General features: G+C 35.1%; 1 protein-coding gene and 2 long non-coding RNA genes across 5 annotated transcripts; 2 read left to right on the top strand and 1 right to left on the bottom strand.

The window, feature by feature from the left end:
- The first annotated feature begins 1475 nt into the window (after positions 1-1475).
- Positions 1476-3474, top strand: LOC140773730 (uncharacterized). Its single transcript, XR_012106516.1, has 4 exons — positions 1476-1626; positions 1718-1826; positions 2194-2230; positions 3336-3474. It is a non-coding gene; the product is annotated as an uncharacterized lncRNA (long non-coding RNA).
- On the bottom strand, positions 2885-8031 carry LOC140773722 (oligopeptide transporter 7-like). The gene is made up of 7 exons (XM_073116431.1): positions 7850-8031; positions 7288-7781; positions 6510-6607; positions 4859-5428; positions 4370-4625; positions 4118-4300; positions 2885-3955 (listed from the first exon to the last, which is right to left on the bottom strand). The coding sequence occupies exons 1-7, from the start codon at positions 7902-7904 to the stop codon at positions 3338-3340; spliced, it is 2274 nt and encodes a 757-aa protein (XP_072972532.1). The 5' UTR covers positions 7905-8031; the 3' UTR covers positions 2885-3337.
- Positions 8032-11633: 3602 nt separating this feature from the next.
- LOC140773172 (uncharacterized) lies at positions 11634-16953 on the top strand. 3 transcript variants are annotated; one of them, XR_012106424.1, is made up of 4 exons: positions 11634-11734; positions 11846-11956; positions 15827-16174; positions 16278-16953. It is a non-coding gene; the product is annotated as an uncharacterized lncRNA (long non-coding RNA). The 3 variants fall into 3 exon arrangements; XR_012106422.1 differs by having other exon boundaries at positions 15827-16953; XR_012106430.1 differs by having other exon boundaries at positions 15726-16953.
- The last annotated feature ends 1120 nt before the right edge of the window (positions 16954-18073 follow it).

Raw genomic sequence — 18073 nt, 5'->3', positions numbered from 1 at the left:
AACTCCAATAACTTATTCAGAAACATAGATATTAAACATGTCTACAGGAAGCTGATATGAGTGCAATATTGGATTGCAAATCATGCTAGATCCATGTATAGGCGTGGGAAGCACTCTGTAATATCTTTTTGGACTTCTCGCCTAAGTTTCAATGAATTTTTTAATTAAAAAAAATAAAAATTTATCAATTGTAGTCTGGTCCAATGGACTGGTAACCAAGGGCAAGTTGCCATTTTGGCAACAGTATACTTCCCCTCTCCAGTATGCTTCATATAGGCAGCAATTCTGGGTCTCGCTAGATCAATACAAATACTGCTTCAGAAACTCTTTGTTAAGGGAACACCATAACAAATAACTACAGGGAAGAAGCATTCTTGTTGAGGGAAAAAATAGTTTTAGGTAACCAAAATTCTTAAATTATTATATTTGTCACTAAAATTATTGTGCTTTTTTAAATATACGAATCTATTAATTTAAATCTAACTAATCATAATTAATTTTTTTTGTTGATAATTATGATATTTTGAAGGAAATTTTGTAAATTACACTATATATTTTACCTATTCTATAATTCACACTTTATCTTTGAAGATTTTATAATTTAACTCTTATTTTTAATCATTTTTATTTAACACGTTGAATTAACTTGAACGGTATTGATAAAAAAAATATTTCATTGTAATATGCTAAATAATTTATAAAATATCTAAATTATTGTCTCCTTTATTCTCTGCCATCATTTCTTGGAGTAACTAGAAGAGGAGGAGAAAGATAAAGAAGACGGCCAAAGAGAAAAGACAAGAAAATGTGGTGGCAGCGGGGGCGAAGATGACGATGGGAACAGGTAGTTGGGGGAAGATGAAAGAAGATGATGGAATGGTAGAGAGGAGGAGACGGGAGGATGAGGGTATTTTAGTAATTTAATTAATATTAATTAGTTAAAATAATATCAAAGTGTTGATTAAAACTAAAAAGAAAAAAATATTCAGATTACAAAATTTGTAAAGACGGAGTTTTGAATTAGGAAATATATAAAATATAAGGTGTAACTCGCAAAATTTTCTATTTAAAAAGAGTTTTCAATTACGTCATGCACTGAGGAGTAACTTAATAATTGATATTAAACTACTACTCAAACAATCCTGGAGTTTCTAGTGGAATCTCTTGATGACGGACGGTAATAGCGAAGTTACGTACAGTGTTTTAATAAAAAAAGAAATACTAAATATCAATTACTGGGAGAATTGAATTTATCGTGAGTTTAATGGGAATAATTTTTTTATTCTGAAATACTACTTCTTTTAAAATATAAATACTATTGATCAAGATTACATCTTAAATCACACACCAACCTAATTATTAATTTATTCTTAATATTGATCGCTCCCGGGCAAATTTCCATGAGCACCCTTAGTTTAGTCTACAAATAAAGCCAATTTTAGGATAAATATTCATAAAGTAAACTATTATTTTGATCAGATTGGACCAAAGTTCGCAGGCCCAATTTACAGTTCCGGTGGCGGATTTGCATTGATATTATGCCAACAATCATTCCTGCGAAGCTCTAGGGTCATCGTGAAATCCGAGCTTGCCGGTGGCGTAGTCGACGAGGATTTCGTTTTGCAGGTCATTTCTGTTCGATGGAATGCCGGAGCGAGGGTCTTTTGCCTTCTTGAATTCGAACACTATTGATTATTCTTGTGAACTTTCTTTATAGATTGCTGATTGCGATAAACCAGTCAGTACATGTAGCTCTCGTTTGCGGTCAGCTGTTCAAGATGATGTTTACCAACGATCAGAGGCAGACCTGGGCCCAATACCTTCAGGTTTTTCCCTCTCTCGATGATTCGTATATGCCTATGTATTCCACTTTGCTACTATTACTACCCAAATCAGTACAATCGAACACCCGAGATGTTAGATGCACTATATACTTGGGTGATAACTAGGATCATAAGTCATAACAAATGCTAGCAGATTATAGTGTGTCGAAGTTATGCTTGAGATTCTTAAATTAGTGTAGCTAGAAACTAATGTATCTAGTTTTATTTGCGTGTAAGAATGCTTTGAATGATGAACATTGTTCATATTTTTGTCTTTGATGTGTGCTTGTAGGCATGGCTATTAAAGTCATTATAATTATTTTCTCTTTATTTTCTGTAGTTTTACTCATTACTTTGGTATTTGTTGCAGGATCTTGTAAACGAGTTCCAGATTGCAACTAATGAAGGTAAATGTTGCTAGTTCTCTTTATTATTCGTCTCTCACTTGTTTCTTCTTTTCTGGATTTTGTGAATTCAGAAAATTACATTTTACAAATTTGTTGATAGAGATTATGTTTGCTTTGTTTCCACTCAGATCAAAATAGTTGCATTTGTGCGAAAGCCTTCTTCTCTTTGCAAGATAGCATAAGTAGAATGAGTTGAATTCGACAGTTGCATAATTATATTCATGTTTCATTTCATTTCATCTCATATGATATGTCGTATCAACGGGCATATGGTATAGCATTTCTGGCAGAATTTTTGTTCTCCACGTATATTTTTATTTTTCTCAGTATGAAATTTCTTATTTTCGCAATAGTTGGGTTACAGCAATCATAAGAAATTCAGTGTGATACTGCGATATCTTTGATGAGGCGTAGTAGAAGACAATGCAGGCTTGGCTGAGAGCCAATCTTTCCTTTGCCATGCCAAATGGCATGTCAACAGCTGAATCTTTCTCTTCCGTGCCCTGGAAAGTAAACTCTATCTCCATGTACCTGTTATAGAGCTCTAGTTGAGAAGGCAAATCAGATATTCAAAGTTAGACAGAAATTCTATTGGTACTTCTTTAGGTTTTACTGCAAGAGTAACACGGTTGCCATTTAGCAATTATCTAATACTTGAAGAACAATACATCAATTTGCCATTTATCATCAATCTTCGAAACAAGGGTACATAGTACACAGTATCATTTGATTTATACAGGTACAATTAGAAATTCTTGGTTTGAATTAAGAGGTATTACCATAATGTGCTTTCAAGCTCTCTGCTAATGTAACAGAAAAGTAACTAAAGGGAAGAAGTATCATCTTCTTATTGAGAAAAAGGAAAGCATGACTATCAAACATTCTTAATCTGTTGCTTCTTCTCCAGAACAAGTATGTACTAATATTGATCACTGAACATTGCTATTTCATGGATGATCATAGTGATCCATCTTTCATTAAGACTAGTCCGACTGCAGGCTTGTTGGCAATAAATCCACTCCTTTGAGATGTTATTTCTCATTTAACTACATTGAAACCAATCCAATATCATATCTTGTGTTCTGTTATGTACATATCAAAGCAGGATCAGGAGGAAACTGGACATCCCTCGACAACAATACCCTTTGCAGTGGGGCAAGAAGCCAGAGGACATCCATCCAAGTCGTTGCCCCACCAATTCAAGCTAACATTCTCCAGCCCCAAGCACAGATAAAGCAACACCGCCATGAATGCCAATCCAGCATCCAGAGCACCTGATAGTAGATAGTTGTGCCTCTGCCACCAGTCGCGCCGGTATCTGTAGACCACAAAGCCTGAGAAGAAACCTACAAGAATCCAAGTGGTGTAGTTGACGGCTGTTGCAGGAGGCATCATTCCAGTGGCCCCAATCAAAACTGGCATGTTGATGAAGCGTATCCATCCTTGCCGTGGGAAAGCCTTGTGGGCGAGCCAGACGAGGAGAGGAGCGATTGCCCCAATCAGGAAGGACCAATTGATGGCTGAGTAGTAACCAAGGTCTCCAAAGATTCTGCGAGGACCAATAAGACCCCATATGACTGAAGCATCAAAGAACACATGGTCACTCGGGCATGTCCATGGGCTATCTGAAGAGAGGAGTGCAGTGTTGCAAATGTTTGGGATTGTGTCCATGAGCCACCATGCAGTTCCGAGATACACAAATGCAGCTATGAGGGTTCCAACCACCTGTTTGTTTATTCAGTCAGTCAGCTTTTATGGAGGCAATCAGCATTTTCCAAACTTTCCTGGTAATCTTCTTGCATCATTTTATTTTAAGAAGTTCAGCCTTATTTGAGATGGTAACAATGCAAAGGCATTAACAGCTAAAGATTAAGAGGGGAAACTGACCTGAGCCATGAACATAGTTCTGGGTGGAATCTTCATGTAATGCCCCAGTTTGAAATCTTGCAAAAATGTCAAGGCCTGTGTCATGCTGATGTACCCATAAACCTTAAAGCACATATTTGCTACTGGGCGTCCAGGGTACAAGTAGCCCATGATGTACTCTGTAATGATGTTTAAGCCTGGCGTCTGTTTCATTCAACGAAAGAAATTTTACAGTTTTACTTGGAAATGAACTATCTAAGACATCCAATGTACCTGATTTGTAGTTGCTGTGATGATTCCAATGGGAAGAGTGAAGAAGATGGCAAGAGCACAGGCAAGCAAAACACCCCACCATGGCAATTGTAGTTGGTCAATGTAATACTCACATGCAAATACTGTGAGTGCAATATTGGCAATAAGGATGCAAACAAACCACCACTCTGGAACCTGTTTATATCTACTCATGAGCCTTGTATGCACATCCATCTTCTTTTCTTGGAATGCTGACTTGCTCATCTGCCAAACTTCCCTACAACAGAGGTGATTGATTACATGGTCATTACTCCTTCCTAGTTACCTAGATTATTCATTACCAGTTGAACATAATTGAATTTTCCCAGTTGTCAACAAACACTATTTGGTATTCTCTTCAAAAACAGGTGTTTCGAGTGAATTTTGTAGCAAAGCAAATAGACTTGCAGACCAGTTTCATGCAACCAAAAGAGCTAGATGATGACAATATAAAGAGCAAAGTTAAATTACCTTCCGTGGAAGAGGAGAACATGGGAAATCGTAGCAGTAAGTGACGCAAAGCCGACACCATAAGTCATCGCAAAGAAGGTGCTCAAATAAAGCGGGCCATTCTTCTCATAGGCCTCAACATCAAGGTGGAAATCAGAGTCTATGATGCTAGAGATGTTGTAGTTCTGACCAGTGGATGTAAATAATCCATCTGAGAAGATGGGGAAAGTTTTGGCCTTGTAAAGGTTTAGCCAATAAGCAGTGGGGGTGATGACATACATGATGAGGATGAATCCAGCTGCAACATTAGCAGTTGCAAACCAAGGGCTGGCAAGTGGGCTGCCAAGGTAAGAGGAGATGGTAGACCAGTCAAGCCCGATGGCGCCAATGCCAAGGCCGTAGAGGCCTGAGCCAAGCTGCTGAGCAAGGACTGAGTGGGGAAATATCCAACAGATCCAAGAGAGGGAGGTTAACATCTGGAAGATGTAGCCTGGGAGAACATAATAGGCAAAGCTACAAATGAAGGCCACCATGAAGAACTGGTTGCGAGTTAACCCCCCTTTTCGCCTCTCTTCCTTCTCATGGAGTGCCCTGTAGAGAATATTCTGCCATGTTAATTGTAAGTATTTCTCATGTCCTACCATTCTATGGCATAAGCTTGTCTAGTATTTCATGTCAAATCTGAAAGTTTCAACAAGATTGCTGAGTTCCTCAATACTGCATATTCATAATTATTGACTTTTAGAAAAATTCCTGGTTATATTCTTTAGCAATGTTCTGCTGATGTTTTTAAATCTTTCTAGCAAGTGACAGCAGTAGTGTTCTTCACAGTTCAGCATTTGCAATGTGGCCTCACTGTCCCATTGATGCTCCTACTGTCTCCAATCCAGGACAACTTTACTTCAACTCGAGTTGGTCAAAGTGGATCCAAATCAAGTTGCGTATGCATATATAAATAACACTTTTATTAGTTTATAGATACCTATACAGCTAAACTAGTATTTTTTTAATCTCACTTCTTAAAGTCAACTGCATGCATGCTTTCCTATTTGATAGATCTACTTCATTTCTATAACAAGTATCTTTGAAGGTAATAATTTATTTTTTCAATTCTTAAATGTTATTCACATACTTGTGCTCCTCGAAAAGATTTACCTCATCCAACCAAATTAAGGTGTCAAGAGTGTCTTAATTACCTGTCATTATCCAGGCATGTGGTTGGTTTGTACTACAAACAGAGAAGTGTCAACCTGATTAACACCCTAATCTAGGGTTTGTTTGGGATCTCCAATTGTTTGGTTAGGTTAGAATTGGCCTTATATCTGTTGATTGCAAGCACTAATTATTCCCTTCAGACAAGTCGAAATAATTTATAGTACTAATTTGACCTTATGTCTATAATAGATCACACATGATTACATGCTAATTTTATTTTCATTGATTTAATCAATCCTTTTCCTTCTTCATGATAAAGATCAAATAGAGGTGGCCATTTGGGGCCTAATTAAATCATTTTCCATAGCAAGTATGTTACATGATAGATTAATTTATAACACCATGTCAACGTGAGAATTAGAGTGTGATTAACTCGTAAAGAAATTACGGTGGGAGTAGAAATTAAAATATGGCAATTTAGGATATAAATTAAGTAACAAAAATATCCATACAATACCTGAACAGGGACACCTGCACCAAGTTGTAAGGCCACCACATGGTCGCCGGCTCCACCAGATACCGCCGGAATATTCCCGCCCATCCAAATCCCAACACCTACGTAAATAAATAATATATTATTATTATTTGAAGATATGGACTATATATATATATATATATATCAATGATAACGAAAGTACTATATATATTGATTAAATATTTAATGTACAGCTCGTAGTCCAAATCACATAATATATAAACAGATATAAAATTGCCGTGCCTAACCAATAATTGGTGAGATTGATTGAATGCCTTTCTAGCCACAAAAAGTAGATCTATAATTTTTTCAAAAAAAATAAATTAAATGAATATATATTAAGAATGTTCTATATATATATATAAAGATATTCCCTTATCTAACATATAAAATTTGTGGGAAATTTTGGTTAATTAACATGAAATTGTACACGAAAAATAAAGTTCATTCCGATTTGAAAAGAAACAAATAAAATAAAAGCTCTTTATCACTCTCCAACTTAAGATGAGCATTTATTAAAATTCTGAGGCACAATAAATGACCAAGAAATATAAAATAGATAATATCCAGCTTGTAATTAACCCCACAAGTTTCAATCTTGATAAGAGATTGAACATTTTTCTAGCATTAAAATAATAAATCTTCCCAGAAAAAAAAAGAATTATATTTTCCAAAAATTATATGTAAATCTATAGCGAGAAAAATTAAAATAATAATAATAATATTTATTAAGCTTTTGGATCAAATGAATCTATAGTACCTGCGTGGTGAGGACGACGAGGAGGGAGACGAAGAAGGTGATATGCTGCCTGTAGAAGACCTTGACGGCGGTGATGACGTGGATGGCGTAGACTGTCCCGGCGCCGGAGTTGGCGAAGATGGTGATGAGGACGTGCTCCTTCATGTTAAAGGGCCCGGGGTTGAGGGTGAACTCCCACGCCCGACCCTCGAAGAACACGCGGTCGGTGACGACCGCCGCCATCAGCCGCCCGAGCGGCACCACAGCGATCTGCGCCGAGATCGACGTGATGGTCAACGGCTCCTTCCGGTACCAGAAGAACTGGTTCAGGAACGACAGCAGCGCGCACGATGCCGTCCCCAGCACCCACATCCGGAAAGTCAACGCCGGGATCGACGGGTCGTCGCTAACCGGCACGGTCAGCGCCACCTGCTCGATGGGGGAGTTCTCCTCCTCCTCCTCCTCTTCTTTCCCCCCGCCGCCGGAGGAGGAGGTAGACGGGCCGGAAGCGACCACTGCATGGTTGTTAATTAATTAATATAGAGGATTAGAGAGATTAGAGATGGGTTAATCTTATTCTTACATAGAGGAGCGGTGATTTGATCATGGTGGTCTTGTTCTTCTCCATCGGACCCCATTGAGTTTGCCTCCTGCCCCAAAGAATGGTAGGTAGATTCCCTTCTTGGCTTTGGTTTTCTAGAGCTTCTATATCTTTGGAGATTCCATATTGGTATCTGGTGGTTGCTAGGAGAGAGAGAGAGAGAGAAGTTACGTAATGTTATTGATTGGTGGGTACTTGTCATGCTATATTTGTAAGTAACTATAGTTTGCTAGAAAAACTTACACATGGTTAAAACAACAAGCATGATCAGCTTTTCTATGTATTTACGCTTCTATATGAAATGTATACAATTTGGTAGTCATCAATAATGTTTTAATTTTCTTTTCTTTTGACAAAAAAAAAATTATACTAGTTTGGTTCAATGAAAATCCACTGTTAATCCTCTTGCCACGTCACCGGAATAGCCACGGATATCTGGGTGGAGATTTAGCATGAGCAATCGAACCCTAATTTAACGTGTCTTCTATATTCATTTTCAAATGTGATTCAAATCAACAAATATGTGTGATTAATATGCTGATACGCACTAAATAGCATGCTCAAACTAATCGGACAGGTTGGCTCATATTAAATTCCAACCTTATTCCGCTCGAGCTTAACTTAGGTTGAACTGAGCCAACTCGAGCCTGAACACAATCTTAGCTTGAAATCAAAATAGATTCATTTACAACTCGATTGTGGCTCAGGTGCTCATCAAATCCTTCAAAAGTTTAGGCTAAAATTTTATATTTTCAACTACAGATAAATACAACAGAATTTAAACCCATAACCTCTCGCTCTGATATCACGTTAACTCTATTCTAAAAATTTAAGCTATAGAACAATCATTTTTATATTTTATATTATAATAGATAGGATGCTTGCAACTCGAGATTTGAAAACAAAGGAGGTGGGCCATCATACTGATACAGCGATGCGATTATTAATTTATGGGACCAATAATAATTAATGGATGTGCTATATTCCAAGCATGAGACAACGAAAAGAAAATTTAAAAAAAATATAGTTAGCCGTACGATTAGTATTTGCCTCGGAAAAAGAGATTTCACTAATTAGACGGTGGTAAAATTATATTCGTAATTATAATCTTTCTTAAACCAGGATTTAGATACGAATAGTAAACTTAATTATTATATATATTAAGTACATTCACGACTAAAATATATAAGAACAATCTTTTATGTCACTTTTTCTATAGTATCTCAAATTATATAGATATACGAATATTGATTTAGATAGTAAATTTCCGGACTCATATCTTTATCTATATAGTCTAATTTAATATGAGATCAAATTTAAATATCAAAATAGATAGAAAAATCTCAAACTGTTACGAACCGGTCTAATCCGATCCGCAAAGGTTCTAAAACTTAGATCCTAGCTTGATAGCCCTCCAATGACTAGATAGATGCTAAGGTTAGTTTATGGTGTGAAGGGAGAGAAGTTAATGTAGAAGAGGGAGGTTAGATGCTGAAAAATGCCGACCAAAGACTTGGGCGGTGGAAGAAGGAAAGTGGGAGAGGGCGCCAATAACTAAAGTCAAAGAGAAGGAGATGAGGCTAAAGCCAATTCCAATCCCAATGAAAAAAAATCTCAATTAGAGTTTTCTCCACATATATATAGAGGCTTATCTTAAGGACTTTTTAATTAACATAAAAATACTCTAAACAACCCTAGCAATTCCTAACTTAACCCTCACTTTCATCGCGGTGCATTCGAACGCGTCCAGTTGCGTTCAAATGCGGAATTTCCATTATCTGTCGATGCGAATGTGATGCAGGCGTTTAAACGACCGCTTTTGAACGTGCCCGTTTCCGTTTGAACACGCCAATTTCGTTCCCTGTCGATGCGAATATGATGCAGACGTTCGAAGATTTTATAGATTCTACTTACTCAACTAGATAAATAAGCTCATTTCCATTAATTCAATATCACGTATAGAGCTAATATGAACCGAATCATATTACAAACCATATTGGCAAAACAAATCGAAACGGGAATGTCATTTTGTGACGTCCATTTCTTTGTTGGTTTCCTCAAAAAGCTATCGATCCATTTAGATAGTCGATATGAAACGTGAATGCTAATTAAACCTAATATGACATTCTACTGTATCGATATTAATATTTCATCTTTAATGTCTCAAAAACATAATAAGAGTAAAAAAAAATTGAAAAACTAAATGATGGGTATTTAACTTTTAATTAAATATACTATAGTTTGTTAGTTGTGATTAGGTTAAAGTTAACCCAAGAACAATTATGGTGTATTAATTTAGGTGTTTTATGATTGGCGTCACGTTGTATGGCCAACTAGGAATTAGAATCTTTTGTCGGTTTCCATAACCTACTTTTCGTATGAAAAGTATCTGAATCTAACTGATGTTACTTGGGCCCTAAATGATGAGTTTAATATATATTATATTGTAGAGATTTTTATAAATCATACCCTATATTTTATTTATTTTATAATTTGGACCCGTTTTTGGGATTTTATAAGATGACCCTCCATTTTCCTTATAATGTTCATTTAACACTCTGAGTTAACTTAACCTAATCATAATCAAACTGAATGATACTAGAAAGAGAATATTTTGTTATAATCCACCATGTAATTTATAACATTCCTAAATCACTCTTATACTTATCTTTAATTTTATTCATAACATGAACATCCATACTTGTTGTTTTTTCTCAAACCATCGAGAACATCACCTAAATGCCAAGCCAATTTTAGAGTTTCCAAACTCCAAGCCATGGAGATTTTAGAGCTCCACAAATGTCAAACCGATTTTGTTATTTGCGACCTCAAAGATGGGGAGGGAGACGAAGAAAATTTGGGAAAAAATGGAGAAAAAAAAGAATTTGAGCTAGAGAGATGAAGAAAGATAAAGTTAGGGAAAGCTTCTAAAGCTTGTACGTGGTAGGGATTTTGAGGAATTCTTCTTGTAGGTTGTGTATTTCGATATTATAATTTTGTGATATAGGGTTTAGTTATAGATAAGAGGATTTAGATTTGTGGAGTTAGAGTTTATTTTAGGGAAGAAAGATTTTATAGGGATTTAGGTTAGGTCAGAACTTTTTAAGGGTATTTTAGTAATCTTCGAACTAGAGTCACATAAACTATATAGCATGGTTAATGTTAGTTAGCTAAAGTACCGTTCGGATGTTAAATGAATATTATAGAAAAAATGAGAACTCGCGTTATAAAATTCCTAAAGACGGGATGCGAATTACAAAATAGGCAAAATGGAGTGTGTGATTTGTAAAAATCCCTATATTGTAATTCTATTATATTCTAAGAATTACTTAAGTGGATTGTTATGTATTCAGATCTTATAAAATTTAGTTTTATACTTTAAGTCTATTAGTTTATATTTTTAACTTATTCAAGTTTGATTCAAGTCTAAATCAAGTTTTATCACACTCAAAATTTTGCTTGAATTAATTAAGGCTTGAAATTATTTATTGATTAACTCGAGCTAAAAATTAGTTTAAAATTGAGTCGAATTGAAATAATTTTAATTCAAGCTTGGTCACAAATACAGGTTTAATTCAAATCTAAATCAAGTTTAAATTTGAATTGATTAAGGTTTGAAATTATTTATTGATAGACTCGAGCTTAAAATTATGTACATAAAATTACTATTTTATATTAAAAAAATCGCTAATTCAGCTAATAATTTAATTTTCACATGGAATAAGACTCATCTATTAATGTGAATAAGTTTGAGACTCACTTACTCGGTAATTGGTATGTGTGTATATCTACGTGGGTCAAAAGCTCCGGTATATTGGTCAAAATTCGAGAATTTACTGGCTTGCATACTAGCCATAGTTCATGGGGGTAAAACTATAATTTCTCCTTTATATAGTTTTGTTTGCCTCGACATATTTCTACGCTTTACATCAATTCCCTTCTAATAAGTCGTTTGCCCTTGTTGCTACGTTTGCACAGGAGCTGTTCGAGGAAATGCCTGTGAGAAACTCGATACCGTGGAGGATGATGATTTTATCTTCGTACAGGCGGTAAAAAGAAGCTGCAAGGAACTGGGATGCTGGAGATGAGGTGAGAGACAACTCATTATTTTTTATTTGTGTGTGTGTGTGTGTGCGCGCGCAAATAAATTGCCTATATGTCGACCTTATTGCAGAACTGTCTATTCCTTTTGCTAACATTCTAAGTATTCTATTCCTTTGATTAGCACAACCTTCTTGTTCTCACTTTTCCCTTCTTGCAAGACAAAAAAAATCATTTTTATAAGCAGGCGGAATAGTGCAAATATGGCTTAAAGGAAAGGAGGAGCTTTTTTGCAATATCTCATTTAGTATTTTTTTGCATGTGTATGGTATACCCCATGAAAGCTCTTTGTTCGCTTGTATACCCTTCTAAATTTTGTGTTTGTGTACATACTCTCCAAAACCTGCTGTTTTTGTATAGATACTCTTCTAGTTACTTATTAATAATTATATGTTAAAATTTGAACTATTTATAGATGAAAAGACAAATATGTTCGTAATTAAGAGTCATGTATGAAAATTGTAGAAAATTGTTTTATCTTTTTACTATTAAGTGGATCAAAATTTAAATGTTAACTTTTATAGGTATGTTCGTAATTAAGAGTCATGTATGAAAAATGTAGAAAATTGTTTTATCTTTTTACTATTAAGTGGATCAAAATTTAAATGTTAACTTTTATAGGTATACATGCAAAAAACAAGAATTTTTAGGAGTATCCATATACTAATCAAGTTTTTTAAAGAGTATATGTATAAATATCGATTTTGGAGGGACACATAAACAAGGTATACATGCAAAATATTATAGTAAACAATACGGGTCAATACAAATTGTGCCGGTGAAATATCAACACCAATATGGGGAGAGCATCTCAATACTCTCATGGCCACCCTTATTGACGTGTGTCATTAGGAATTGAGCATATCTTACTTAAGCAAATCTAATTTGGGGTCTATTTTATCACCCTTGATATCTCTTCCTATTGTGGTGCTTGATTATATATATATTACTTCAAATTTTATAAATCAAAGAAAAACTTTGATTTTCTTAAAGTTCTTATCTTTATTTTATAAATGACCATCTGTAGATGAATGTATTCAGTGGTAAATATGATTATATATTTGATCTAGTGAAGAGCCCGTCCACACCACTGTAACATGCTAGTAGGTGGCATGGCGAGCTAAACAATGTACATCTAAATTGTTACAACAACTAGTATAGCATACCTTATACTAGGATTGAGAATCATTCACCTATTACAATCTTCAATTAGAGGTAGAATATTCTAGTCCTGGCACTTTATTTAGCAATTAATTGCTTTAACTGCACTTTGACAATCGCTGAATCTCCACTTATTCACGCCTCCTCTGGCTACCACCAAGACCTTGATACCTTCGAGAATGGCCCATGTTTTCCCACTAACATATTGCCGCAGTTCTTCTAATAATTTGACCTCCCAAACCTCACATGCTTCTCCTACCAAGTAACACAAATGCCAACTCCACTATCTTGTTCCCCTCGCCATGCAACGTCCATCCAAAGGAGGAAGTCGTTAGCTTGCGGGGTAAGATCTGTGAGATTGATTTGCATGATGTGATGGAACTACCCATGCACGACGATCTCCATCTTGGCAATGTTTGTCTCTGCATGAGCGACCACTTTAATTAGGTGTGCTAGGGCGCCTCTAAGCACTCTTTTGCAGCGTGCCTTCCATATTTCCCACAAGATGCTGCAACGATGCGCTGTCTTGGCTCAATAAAGAAATCCAGTCTTCAAACCGATTGGATCTTCCTCCAAGCCTAAAACCAAACTGACTACAAAACCAAGCAGCATGAGTGAAGTTGCAGTCCATGAAAGTGTACTCGAGCGATTCAGCATGGTAGCAGGTGGCGTCTATGCCTAGACTATGCATCTTCAGGATACTTCTAATAAGTAGAGTGCCAACGAAGCACTTGCATAAGAAAACCTTAGATCCTCAGCTGAGTTGTTGCATTCTTCTCGATAATTTTCCAGATGTTGTCAGAACTTGTGCTTGATATGCTACACTCCCACTAATTCAATGATAACCCTAATGATCATAATGATATACTTAGTGGTGAAATCGTCCCTTCTACATTTTCTAAAGAAAGTCAAAGAGACATAAGGATTAAAGACAAAGAAATTGATGTTGTACATATATATTATCGACATCGTCATGAAGATGTTGCTCTCTATAATTATGGTGCATCGAGTATTTATTGTTTAGAGTCATCACAAGATCTATATACTAGTTATTATCTTTAGTATTCTAAGGCACAAGATTCATATGATGATTATTATCTTTCTCAGACACAATAAGATCATATATATGACTAGAATGATGCAATCATTTTTTGGAGCACTAGATTCTAGGTATCATTATTTATAAACTTATGATAATTATGATAACGAAGATCACAAGAATTTACGAGGGCCAACTCATTATTTATTAAAGTTTTGACTTTGAGTAAATTAATATATCTTTTAAGATTTAGGTTCATATGTGAGTATTTTTATTTTTTTATTTTCTTGTCATATTTTTTAATTTTTTAGAAATCAATCTGTATTTTTAAATAGTATTTGAAATTTTACGTAATTAAAAAATAGTCTGAACTGATACAGCCGATATGTATCGTTTTTTCAGACGACAAATTTCGATCCAGATACTAGGTTTAGAATCTTGATAAAAAAATGTTCAAAGAACAAAGCAATATATATGAGAATTGATGGAGAACAAATGAGTGCTTAATATTACTGCTACTCTCACAATGTCATCACCAACTTTCATCATGACCAAAAATGGCATTCTTGAGAGATCAAATAATTATGAAAGATCTACAGGGATCTTACTACAATGTCCTAAATCAAATAATATTTCTCCAATTGCCACTTTAGCATATCAGTCTAGAGATGTAATCTGTTCCAACAATGAGTCCCATATGTAGCATTTTCATAAAGTTTGTGACTAAGTCCACTTTAAATCACAATTCAGTGACCCTTGTTTCCTAATTAGAGGTCAATTATAGAAGTTTAGGAAAATGTTGTTGGCATTATATTTGATGCTTTGGTCACTTTTCAGAAGTTCAGCTGATTAGCTCTTAATTAGCATCTGACTCTCTGAATCTTTGTTATACTTAATTTTCCCCTCCACATCTTCACTTATAAAATGTTTTGGTTCACAGTGTCTCAGATATAATTGGCATTCGGTGCATTCGTCCTACCCTTACACTAGGTATTACACATAAATTGTATATAAATTTTGCTCAAGCAGATAGTTTTCTCATCATACATTTTTCATGAAAAAATTCACAAAAGGAACATGGAATGTTGTTAAGGTCAAATATGTATTTCCTGGACCTTATTTTCACCTCCTGCACTTCCACACACACACATATATATAATAGTTTGTCCTTTTGCAGTAATTCAATTGAAGAAACTCATGAAGAGGCTTCCCTGAAAGAAATAATGAGCAAATTCAATTGTATCTGCCACGTTGATCCTTCAGATGAAGAGTGCTAAAAGACGATATATTTCTCTGAAATTAACAGTGTAGTTGTCTTTATTATATTAACTGAACTCAAAGAATCTTTATATTATATTGTTTGTGCATCTGTTTTGCTTCAATACTGTCAACCATCTGAAGTAACTACTATTTGTATCTGCAAGGTGACCTTCATTATAAGATACTAGGCTAAAACATCTATTATTTGTTTTAATGATTTTATGGTAGCATAGCTTAGATGTAAATGATTCTCGTTCACTAGAATTTTACATTCTCTATATCCTGTATTTGTCACAGAATATATACGTAGTTGACAGAAATAAAAACCAGAGTTGTCCATGTGTCACAAAGAGTCACAGCTTTTCTACCTATCTTTGATGTTGCTCTCATTCGTGAAGGTCTTGCATCATATGAAGACACTGGAATAAACTTTCGAAGCATATCAAGAGCTCCAATTGTTGACAGCAGTGATGACCGATCAATTAATTCTACTATTATGGAAAGCTTTGGGATTGACAGTACTGAAGCTTATAAGTAGAGAAGCTGTTGATCTATTCCTTCCTGGAAAAAACCTATGACATAGTGTTGATGGACAAGGAGATATAAGTCTTGGATGGTGTAGAGGTATTCTTTTCCAAGAGAAGCATAAAGCATAACGCTTAGGCACGATATAACTAGTAGTAAGTAGCTTCTATGCATAATGGTTAAGGTGCAGTCTATGCTCAAGACTAGGATTCCCTGAAAAGGTATATGAGAAAGATTTATTGAGTGCATGATCCATGAAGAATTGTGAATAAGATGTTACTCATTCTTGTTTATTTGACTCACTTGAGACATGCTATGTTATAGGCCACAAGGACGTCGTGGTCAATGGGAGTTACTGTTTCAACTGTTGATACCATGGCAGATGTTGGCACCACCCTGATGACGGTGCAGTTCTGCAAACTGGCATAGATAGAGTACTTATCAAGCCCTTGACCCACTTAATCACAAACCATATTGGTGCTTATCAAGATACCTAATTTTGGGCAATGTTCTGAACATATCGAGAGCACTAATTGTTGATGACACTGCTCTCTTGTGAAGCTTTGAAGAGGGTGAAGCAGCTGTTTATATTTTCCTTTGTGGAGAAACCGATGACACAGCATTGATGAACAAAGCGATGGCTATCGATATTCTTCATATCTGATACTATATCCTCTTATTTGCATCTACACTATGGGCATCAAACAGCTCTGATGGTTTCATTCATCAAGTTATATTCACAATTACCGATCAATAGTCAACTACTGGAAGTGGGAGCAAGCAGAATTTCCTGGAAGGTGGATTAGATGACAATGATTCCCTCAAAGTTCATTCCTCTGCTCAAGTTGAAACAAGCTGAAGTGCACTTTTATTTGACTCCTCCTAGTTTTAACTTTTGTTGAAAAAAATGAGATGTAAACAGAAAGGGTATTTTACTTATTTAATATTTAACTTAATGTCTATCAGACAGTTGTTTGAATGTAAGCAAGGAGTCACTCTGAATTTTAGCTTAATCACAAACCATGTTGGTGTAAATTATAAACTAATCATTCATAGGCTACATCAACATAGTTTATTTGTTCAACAGACTCTTGATCACCACAGCCAACTTTCCTTCACAATTGTAACTGTTCCTTCCAATCATAGACTAGATCAAAAAATTAACTCTCCTCGATATATAAATAAATATTTTATTAAATATCAATTCTAATATCGACGGCGGAAATTAAATTTATAACTTCTCTTCTTTAGGCTACTAAGAAATTTTTGAATATCTTAAATAGTCAATCTCCATATCAAGTGTCCAGAATGGGCAAGATCCACATCCTAATATCAAATTATAAACAGCTATATTGGGGAAATTATTATTTATCCCTTGTAGATTTGCCCCATTTCATTCAACTCACCCTAAGGAACAAACCTAGTCTCAGAAACACATAAATAACGGCTATGAAAATATAGTCTGATTTGAAGACGATATGAATAGTTTAATTATTTTGTAATTTATTTATAGCAAAAAAAATTCAGAGCCAATAAAACGGTATTATTTTTAGATAAAGAAAATCTAACTATTATATCAAGTTAGTCCTTAAGTTTAAAGTACAAAGAATTGAGCTAAAATTCGATAGTAATCTACAATTTACCCTAGCGTATATAATATATATATAGAGAGAGAGATGCTCAAAGAAACAAACAGGTTGAGAGGGCCTAAAGTATTGATCAAGACCTTAGAATCATACTCCACTTGTCTACCATCAATAATTTGATTCTCCAGGCCTTTTAAGCAAAGGAATCAGTCCCATTCCACAAAGAAGACCTCAAAATTCATTCTCCTTCTGGGAGTCATTAAAATACTTTAGATTGAGTTCTTTACAGTGTCCTTATAAATGCACAGCTTTATGCCTCGTATTATACTTTTATACAGAGATAACAAGATTCCGTATCACTAACCTTAGCTAAAAGGTGCTCATCAAGATACCTAATTTTTTGCGAGGTCCTAATTCCAGTATCCATGAACTTTATATGTGACCGTTAATTTTTTCGTCCAAAACTAACGATGAAGATAATATTCTAAAAAGAATAAGGTGTTTTGAGAAAAAAAAAATTATTTTTTTAATTTT

The sequence above is a fragment of the Typha angustifolia genome, chromosome 2, assembly GCF_048772165.1.
Source record: "Typha angustifolia cultivar Huaian chromosome 2, ASM4877216v1, whole genome shotgun sequence".
NCBI lineage: Eukaryota > Viridiplantae > Streptophyta > Magnoliopsida > Poales > Typhaceae > Typha > Typha angustifolia.
This window is presented reverse-complemented; position numbering and strand designations above follow the sequence as displayed.